This window comes from Convolutriloba macropyga, chromosome 5, assembly GCF_964194025.1.
Source record: "Convolutriloba macropyga chromosome 5, txConMacr16.3, whole genome shotgun sequence".
Taxonomy (NCBI): Eukaryota; Metazoa; Xenacoelomorpha; order Acoela; family Convolutidae; genus Convolutriloba; species Convolutriloba macropyga.
Genome location: NC_134472.1, coordinates 46,122,031 through 46,131,384, shown reverse-complemented (window position 1 = coordinate 46,131,384; position 9,354 = coordinate 46,122,031). Strand labels below are relative to the sequence as shown.

At 40.2% G+C, this 9,354-nt stretch overlaps 1 protein-coding gene across 1 annotated transcript; it reads right to left on the bottom strand.

Moving 5' to 3' along the window:
* Positions 1-205: 205 nt before the first annotated feature.
* On the bottom strand, positions 206-5,357 carry LOC142339420 (uncharacterized). Its single transcript, XM_075389443.1, has 4 exons — positions 2,784-5,357; positions 1,646-2,143; positions 1,033-1,396; positions 206-777 (listed from the first exon to the last, which is right to left on the bottom strand). Exons 1-4 carry the CDS (start codon positions 5,206-5,208, stop codon positions 324-326), a joined length of 3,741 nt encoding a protein of 1,246 aa, XP_075245558.1. The 5' UTR covers positions 5,209-5,357; the 3' UTR covers positions 206-323.
* Positions 5,358-9,354: the final 3,997 nt, after the last annotated feature.

The window sequence follows — 9,354 nt, the reverse complement described above, 5'->3', positions numbered from 1 at the left end:
GGGAACTTGCTATTAATAACTAAAGGTTACTTTTAGCCTTTCAAATTCCTTCACTTCACGCTGTCCTTGTCAAATGTTTACTGCGTGTCTTCTTGCAGTTAAATTAGAACAAGCATTTGGTTTTCATTTTGCCACGAGCTCAGACGATAACACCTAATAGTTCAACACGAAATCCTAATCCTTCAACGCCCTTTATACTGATTCGTTTTGATTAGTGTGATACTAAATTTTTATTACATTTACTAAGCTCTTTTCCTCTTATGTTCCATGATTTAAAATTCACATTAGGAATTGTCTATTTATAATCCATAAGTTTATTTTCCCTATGAGATGATGATCGGCGATGTAGATGGCGCTCCGGATGAGCTGGACCCTTGCACTGTTGCTGGTGCAGTCGAGGGTCTTGACGTTTGCCCGGTAGATAGAGCACTCGATGAACTGGCTGTTTGCCCGGTAGATAGAGCACTCGATGAACTGCCTGTTTGCCCGGTAGATAGAGCACTCGATGAACTGGCTGTTTGCCCGGTAGATAGAGCACTCGAGGAACTTGTTTGTTGCGCAGGAGTCGAGGCACCCGACGTTCCCGCAGGTGTTGGTGTCGTCGAGGTGGCAGTGCTGGTTGCTGGCGCTGGAGTCGTGGAAAGTTGCGTTGACTCTACAGCTGGAGAATGTGCGCTACTCTGGATTGCAGGTGGGAGCGAGGTAGCATCTTCAGTTACAGTCGTCCCAGATTCTGTACTGTAGTTGGTTCCTGCTTGAGTGTTGTCCACTGATTGTCTACAAATAATACATCCTTTCCTAATCCAATTTATTCTACAAAAAACCTGTAATTTAATTTGAGTAATTTGAAAAAGTCATTGCTTATTTCTGACAAGTAATTTCCCATTCTCATGCAAGTTTGAAAACATCTGTTTAAAATGTTATAATTTAGTTCAATAAAGTCGGTTTTCATATAATTTACTGACTATTTACAAGTTAGTTACTATTCCAAGTATGGCGAGTTTCATGCAGGTCTAAGTTTTTATCAGTTACGTTGTGGTTGGCGACGACGTGGTGTCGGCGCTCGAAGATGGCTCTTGTGTTGTCGGGGTCACGCTCGAGAGGGAAGAGGTGGTGTTTTGCGAAGTGGTGAGTTCAGTTACAATCTCGGTAGTTAAGGGAGTGTTGTCGTAGTCACTGACCCCGCGTGTCGGTGGTAGGAGCTCAATTTGCAATATGCAACAGTGTAGATTGCATCCCTGGATATCGTACAGATAACTGTTTGGTTCGCAATTCTGTGGTTTGAAGTCAATCTCATCCAGGCAATGTGTGTATCCCCTTTCGTCCTCTAGACCATCGCAATGGTATGGAATTGTAACTGTCGTCGTTGGTTTGGCAGTCGAAGCACCCGATGGCCCTAAATAGAAGTCTGGATCAACTTGTTAATTCGCCAAACTTGATGTGTTCCTCGTGATTCAGCTTTGGGGCATGCACTTTTTGTCAATAAACATGATTTTAATAAGTTTACAACTTTCGGAGAAATTTGGAGCATAATATTGAACCTTCAAATGTGCCATTGTAGAATAGAGCAGAGCTCTTCAAACTTTTGAAATCGGTAACTATAAATATTTAGTTTATGGTTACAAACTTTTGATAGATGTGTTACCTGTAGGCTTTGGAGTTTCAGCTGTTCCTGGATCAGTATGGATGACGCAGCAAGTGAACGAACACTTGTTTTTGCACTTATCAGTCTGGCAGTCATCCTCCGACTGGCAATTGGTCAGACAGTATCCCTGTCTACCATTGTCATCCCTGTCATAGCATCCAGGGTTCACCGGAACATTGGCCTCTTCCAGAAGACAACACGTGAGCTGGCAGTTAATGTCACATTCATCTTCGAGATAGTTCTCGAAGCACTCTTCATAAGGGTACACGTCCACGAGGTTCCGACAGTTCTCGGGTTCCAGGGGATCGGGGCATTCCGGAGTGTGTTCGTCTGTGGCGTAGTAATACGCACAACAGCTGAAGAGGCATTTTGGTCTGACAGTGATGTCTTGACACAGATCCCCAGTGTCGTACACATGCGATGCCACTACTGCTGCACAAAACTCTGGGCTCTCAATATCGGCTTCAGTGCAGTCTGTGAAGATGCCGTTTCCAAATGCTGTAAACAAACTTCAGAACTGGCGATAACTCAAATGCAAAGTGCTGGTGGTCAATTTTTCGATTGCTATTTCAGAACTTTCAAAAGCTTCCAAAATTACCTCCACAAAATTACGTTCAACTTTAAACGCAGTTACAAATGTGCGGCGGTTAGATTTCAACTCAAGGAGAGGAGCTGCACAAAATCTACAAGCTAAGTAGGTAAAATGTTAATTTTGCATAGAACGTTGACGGCATCAAATTATGTGCTCCGCAACGCAAACATACATTTCGATCTTGTGCAGCACAAATAGGGTCTAGGAAACGAACCCTCGCGGTAAAAACCCATCATTTAGAAAACATTTCCAGAAATAAACGGAACTAAACCCCTAATGAATTGAATTTCGATCGTGATCATTTGTTTCGTCTAGTTTCATATCAAATCCATCGTGGTGCTAAGGCATGGCCTATTGCGCAACTTTTAAACAGTCAAATGGGAGTTATTTTGGTAGGGGTATTTTTCCTTGGTTTATTTATTGTCTCAGTTGCTTCAGTGGTTTTCTCCGGAAGCGCACAGATTTGATCTTGAATGGGAGCCCATTTATCTATCCTGACCTTTTCATTCTCATATAATCTACACATGTTATTTTCTGGCTACTAACGTGGAGGTGCAGTTGTTGGTACTGGGGTGGACTCCTCTATTGTTGAATTTACTGTTGTGGTATTGTACAGTTCACCTCCTCTGATGAGACAGCATGTAAATCCACACATTTTCTTGTACGAGTGCTCTTTGCACAAACTTTCAGTCAATTCTAACTCGTCACAATTAGTAGCCACGTCTTCGAGATCGTTGCAAACAAGCTTAGTAGTTGACTCCTCGGGTTCCGCCGTAGTTCCAGGATCATACAAGATCAAGCAACATGAAGCTTCACAATATGTCTTATACCATTGATCTTCTTTGCATAGCTGTTCAGCGTTATCTTTCTCTTTAAGCAACAAACACTTGGTTGCTCGGTCCACTTTCCCCACACAAATATCCCCTGGAATTTCGGTTGTGGTGCTCGTGTAGTCCTCGAAATCAACTCCAAGTCGGCAGCACGTTTCTCTGCATCTTGTATCAAATGGTCTATCAAGACAAGTCTTCTTTTCTGTGATCCCATTGCACTTGTTCAATGTATCAATCCAGAAACTACACGGATCTTCTGATGAGACATTAGTTGGAGGCGTCGGTGGACCTTGAGTGAATGCAATCACTCCAATGTTGCAACAAGTAGCCTTGCACAGGCTCACGTAAGGTTCATCGTAACATTTTCGTTCAGTAGCAAGTTTTGGACATTTGGATGCTTCGTCTTCGTATTCATCGCAGTCAAGTTTTGGCTTAGCCCCTCCCCCATTGCCACCAATAACATACCCAGGGGTGTCTTCCAATACCTTGCAACATGAGTAAGGACATTTTTCCTCGTAGATCTTGACAGTTCTGCACTTTTCCTCAGTAGCAGTGGCGCATTTAGACATTAGATCTTCGAAATCATTGCAACTAGCATCCGACTCTTCAGGGGTACTAACGATGGGCACGGGATCTATCAAGGTTGTAGTCTCAACAGTCGAGTCAGAGGAAGCAGTTGAGCTTTGGGTGGAAAGGCTTGAACTGGAAGAGCCCAGTTGAAACATGCAACAGGTGAACGGACAATCACCTGATTCACAGGCATCCACATCATTGTCATGTCTTGCACACCTGGGTTTCTCATCAGTAAACTCATCACAAGGTTCATCTGGTGAAACAGTCGTAGTACCTTCAGCGTAATCATATCCCAACTCACAGCATCGTTTCTTGCAATGTTTTCGGAATTGTGAATCCGTGCAATCTTCAACATCGGCCACTGTTTTGCAAACCTTGGTTGAGTAGATGTTCGTGTACAATTCACAAGCATCCTCTGGTTCCTCAGTGGTAGTAATTTCCGCTGTCGTTATCACTGTCGTCGGTCCACGAGATTGCCTAAATTCCTCTAGGCAACAAGTGAACTCACAGTAGAAGGCATATTTCTTCGAATCACAGTCTAGACCTTCGCCCGCACAGAGGGATGGGATCTGATCGTCAAATTGACGTCTGCAATGGTGCTCCGCAATATCCTGCTCAAAGTCTTGGAACCTCTTCATCGGTTTCGCATCTAGAGCAACCTCCCGGATAGATTGACTGAACAAACAGCAGGTTCGCATGCACGCAAAAGTGAAACTTGAATCTTCGAAACACTTCTCCGTATTAGGAATATTAGGACATTTTGCCAGATCATGGGTACCCTTGCAGTCATTGTCCAGGGCTTCCGAGAGAGCTTTGTCACCCACACCCGATATAGCCTCGTGTGTATGTCGGCAGCAAGTCAGCGGGCAGAACGGAGCAATGTTATCAACCACCGAAGAACAAGCTCCCGTACCCGCCATATCGTGACAGAAGTCAGCACCCCAGAAATCCACTTTTCCATCGCACGAGTGAATACGTTCACACAAACCACACGTCTGTGGGCACAAAGTTGCTAACTGTCCAGTTGTATCACAGAAATAGTTCTTGTGTGACGCACAGAAATCGGAGTTTATGAAATCTGTACATTTGGAAGGGTGCCGCTTGATGGCACAAATAAAACGCATAGAGTCGTTGCAGTTTCGTTCTGAAATTTCCAACTGGCCGTTTTTCTCTTCAATTACCGAACACCATTCATCTTGGGCTTCGTCTTCTGTACTGGCAGCCGAGTTGAAACCATTCCATATAGGCAGGACAGGCTTGCTTTCGGATTCCTTATCCACGTCCGCAGAACCAGGTTTCACTAGCGAAATTAGTACATCAGTTGTCAATTGATCCAACTCTCTAATAGTCCACATGCTCCCTTTGAAACCTTTTGGGTTAAACGAATTGCAAAATTCCCACGCTTTTTCAAATGATCCTTCACGTGTGAAATCATTGAACTCAACTACGCAAAATTTATTGACTGGGATGAAATTTCGAGGACATTTTGATTCTTCTTCAAAGGTGCAAGATGCCAAAATTAGAGTTAAAATTACGCGGAAAACAATTTTTTCGCGCGTATGACGCATTGTTACAGCTAATTAATACAATAAAATATTCCCTAATTTTCCCCGAATAGTTTCCTTTTCCACTCTTTATTATTGGTTGCCTTTAAAAAATTATTCAGTCAATTCGGGATTCAGTGGTAAGTGTTTCCAGAGATCAGCAAAATGAGCAGCTCATAAATTGAAGCCCTATCGGTCATTGATACCTGTCAATTTACTGTCTGAAGGTTAAAAAGTTGAGTGGCCAAGCAGCAAAATTTCTATATATAGTGTGTCCCATAACGTTGAAATGAACGTTTCAAAAATTCTGTCTACACTACACTGCTCATTTGCTTGCTCAATTGCATGTTTTTGGCTTTTTTTCGAACGTTCGAAAACTTTGTCCTCTAAATAGTCTGTCCTATAAAGTTGAAATAAGCGAACGTTTTAAAAGACAATATCCGCATTGCTCAATTGTATACACAAATCGATGTTTTGGCGAAATCGGAATTCATCTATTTCTATTATCTGGATGTTTTGGTATTGAACTTTGACCTTTGAACTCTGTCCAGTGAATTTTGAAACGTTCGTTTATTTTCAACTTTATGGACACGCTATACTACTTTTATACATTTAAGTTAACCAGTGCAACAGTTTCTTAAGCTGCCCACAATGTCACTCCACCCAATTCAACTTGGAGCTGCGAAAATTAACAAAAATTTATATAACGTGGTTTGAGATTAGGAAGCACTGAGACTTCCCTACAGCTCTTAAGTAATCATATCTCCCAGTAATCATATCTCAAGTGGGCGCTGTTTATCTGAAATCCTCTTTCGCCATGACATCGAAAGAGGGAGAACAACCTGTTTGATTTTAATGCAGAAATTCGTGCTCTCAATCCAAAAGACTTCAAAACTTGAACGCCAGGAAAAACGTGCAATAAGGGGCGTATTGTTATTCATATGCATGTCTATTTTCTGAACGTTCACTAGCGTTTCAATTTAAGCAATATTCAGTTATAATCATCTTTGTGAAAACTTACAACGTGAGTGAGCACGCACGATCTCACCAGTGATAACCAACGTTTTTTGGGGTGAACAGAGCGAGGGGCTTAAAATTCTTCGTACGAACTTTTCTGTTTATGTATTCCATTTCTCACATTTGCGTTCTTAAAACAAAAATCAACGAAACCAGGAATTTTTAAACTAAATTTCCCAAAAACTTCCTAATTATAATAGCAGAATTTTAAAATATAGGAAGGGGTGAGATCTTAAAATTTTTTAAGTAGTTTTAAAGGTGCCGTTCAATAAAAATTTGATCATAAAAAGCCGAACAATAATATCTTAGTATTGTGTCATTCGTTTAAAATATTTGTGTTGAGCTGCATGGTGTTTTCAACGATCTTTTAAATCTAGCTAGAGAAGGGCAACGTACAAAATTGACACTGAGATCTTTTGGTCGACAACAGTGGGCCAGTGTAAAGGAACATCGCCTCTATGGTATCTTTTTCATTTTCCCCACTAATTTGCTAACTCATTGGATCAAAATTTCAGCACTTAGTCATTAGTTTCTCAATATCTAAAGCTAAGGTTTTCGCGGTTCCAAACAAATGACACTAACGTGCACAGGCTGAATTTGCTATTATGGTGCAAACATGAAATATTATTATCACACGAACATCACTAATATTTTCTGCCATGAAAACAAAACTACAAATTAAAAATCGAGGCGCTTTCATAGCAAAGATCTCTAGATAAAACTTACGCTGGGGTAGCTGATAATTATAGAAAGCTGCAAAACAAAAATCCATATTTGAAAGCAAATATAGACCTAATTCTTCGCTGTCTGAGCTCAGATTTGCTTTTCTGAGATTTGCAATTGATTTTCTAATTGTAAATGATGATTTTTCTATATTCTAATGGAGGTCTGATTTTTGAAGGCAAAAAGTAATGTCGTCCAGTTAACTTCAAGCTGCAAAGAACTGAGTTCAGTCTGTTAGCGTGCTAAAAAGTTCTGTGAAAGAGGCCGGTTAGTGATAAGTAGAAAATTTGCCTTCAAATTAACGATTCAATTAAATTAGCCTAATTGCGATAAAATTATTAAACAGATCTAGTTTAGGCAACCAGTGAGCGGACACGTGACACCCTGAGACATCCGTCGGTCTTCATCAACAGGTTGCTTGCATATCTGATTTTAACTGATATTACATAAAATCATTAGTTTTCTGTGTACTGCCTGCCATACTGTTTCGTAGGTCGTAGGTGAATCCTGACCTCGTGCTTCGAGTCGAAGATGACTTTTCAAAAACAATCATTGACAAATCCTATCCTTTTTCAATTTTCATCCAAAAATATTGGAAACTTATCGTTTTATAAATCAAAATCGTACTTTAATATATGCTCCATAAAAATTAGTTTTAATCCAGCTTCCCGTACTCATATTCCTAACCACTAAAGTCCAAGCAGTCACACTGCTAAAAATGTTGAAATCGTTTAAGAGGAGGGGGTCTTTGGTGTTACACATGCGTCACTTATTAGCATGCTGAAGACTCACAGCATGACAATTTTTACTGCGAAAGCTGCAAAACAGAAGCAACTCCAAACACCCTAGAGACACCAACTGTAAACAATCCAGCTGATGAGAGCCATAGATCACAAGATTTTAGTGAAGGCTGTACTGAATCGAGCAGCTAACATTATGAAAAATGCAGTTCTGAAGACGGTTCTGAAGAAAACAATTGGTTTAATTTTCATGTTGCCCCAGTCCACGACCAGAGCCGAACTAAAGCACCAGCAAACCGTATGTAATAGTGGAAAGAACATCAAATGGAGAAGAAGCAGGCAGTTAGGAGCCAATTGATGGAAAAACGATTTGAAGCACGTTAAAATTGATACAACTTATTCTCTTAGCTGCGATGAGAATTTTTTCAATTCGTGCCTAACTGTCACCTTTTCCAGTTGATAAACTCTTTCCACATTTTTCATATACGATTTGTTGGTGCTTCAGTTCTGCTTCCGGTAGGGACAGCGATAAAGTGGAAGTTGAACAGATCGTACTCTTTAAAACGGTCTTCAGGTTTGAGGATAATCAAGCCACTCTTTTAATGGCAATGAAAAGGTATTCAGGTATTTTTGGTTGTAGACGGGATTCGTTACTAGATTTGGTGAAAGCTTTTCGCTGATTGACTTTTCAATTATCTTAACAAGTCAATATGGGGAATTGTCTAAGCTAAAATTTATGCTGGCCCAATGAAGTGAAAGATTTAGATACACTTGAAAGTGACATCTTGGCATTTTTAGCTGTCTTCATGATAAAAATTCCGGTGGCAAATGCTCTATTTTCCGAAAAAAGATAGATCCATAAGAAGCAAAATGAACTTAGGTTATGTCTGTCATGTTGATGAGATGGAACCTCATCCTTAGCCGTTGAAAGGCAAAATCTTTGCTCTTCAATCAGAGACAATTGACGATACTATATTAAGACATCAAAGCCATGACATTGGGAATCTAGGTTCAAAAAACATATTCGATGTAAAAACTTTCAGTCAGTTAAGAAAAAGTTTTAGCCGAGATCAGTAGCGATGCCTTTTAAAATATCACGAATATTACAAAAAAAGCAAATTATATTTGATATTGAGAAAGCAACGTTTTTTCCACTAGTCGTTGCGTGCACTTGTACAGCTAGCCCATGAGCTTTTTAAACGCGCTGAAAGGGGTGAAGTTTCAATGGGAGCTGTTGAAGCAGGGAGGCTGTTATTCCGATTGATGTTGACGTGAAATTTTTTCATTTTATTGATGGATTTGAAAAAAGCGACAAGGTATAAAGACCTTGTCCTGAGAAGGCTCCGGATCAACCAATATTTACTCACTGTTTGGGAGGTGCATTTCTTAAATTAGTTTTTTAAATTATAGAAGATTTTAGTTTCAACTGTATTGAAGCTGTCGCTTGCGAGTTTTGAATTGTGTTTGAATTGCTAGTTAAATTTTATGCACAAAATGGTAGACAATTGTCATTAGTTTCAAAATAAATTTTACTAGCAACTCCCACCACTTCCAATTGGTAGCTGCAGTACAGCCGGGACTTCAACGTATTTATCCTAAAACTTATTTCTTTTATCACAACTAACGACTGTCTTTCAATTAAACTTCTTTCGTATGCAAACAGCGTAATAATTATTTGCTGCAGCTGAAA

Coding starts and splice junctions, on each gene's coding strand:
- LOC142339420 (XM_075389443.1), bottom strand. CDS start 5,208: ATGCGTCATACGCGCGAAAAAATTGTTTTCCGCGTAATTTTAACTCTA. Junction 2,144..2,783: donor ACCAACAACTGCACCTCCAC/GTTAGTAGCCAG, acceptor GTTTGTTTACAG/CATTTGGAAACGGCATCTTC. Junction 1,397..1,645: donor TGAAACTCCAAAGCCTACAG/GTAACACATCTA, acceptor ACTTCTATTTAG/GGCCATCGGGTGCTTCGACT.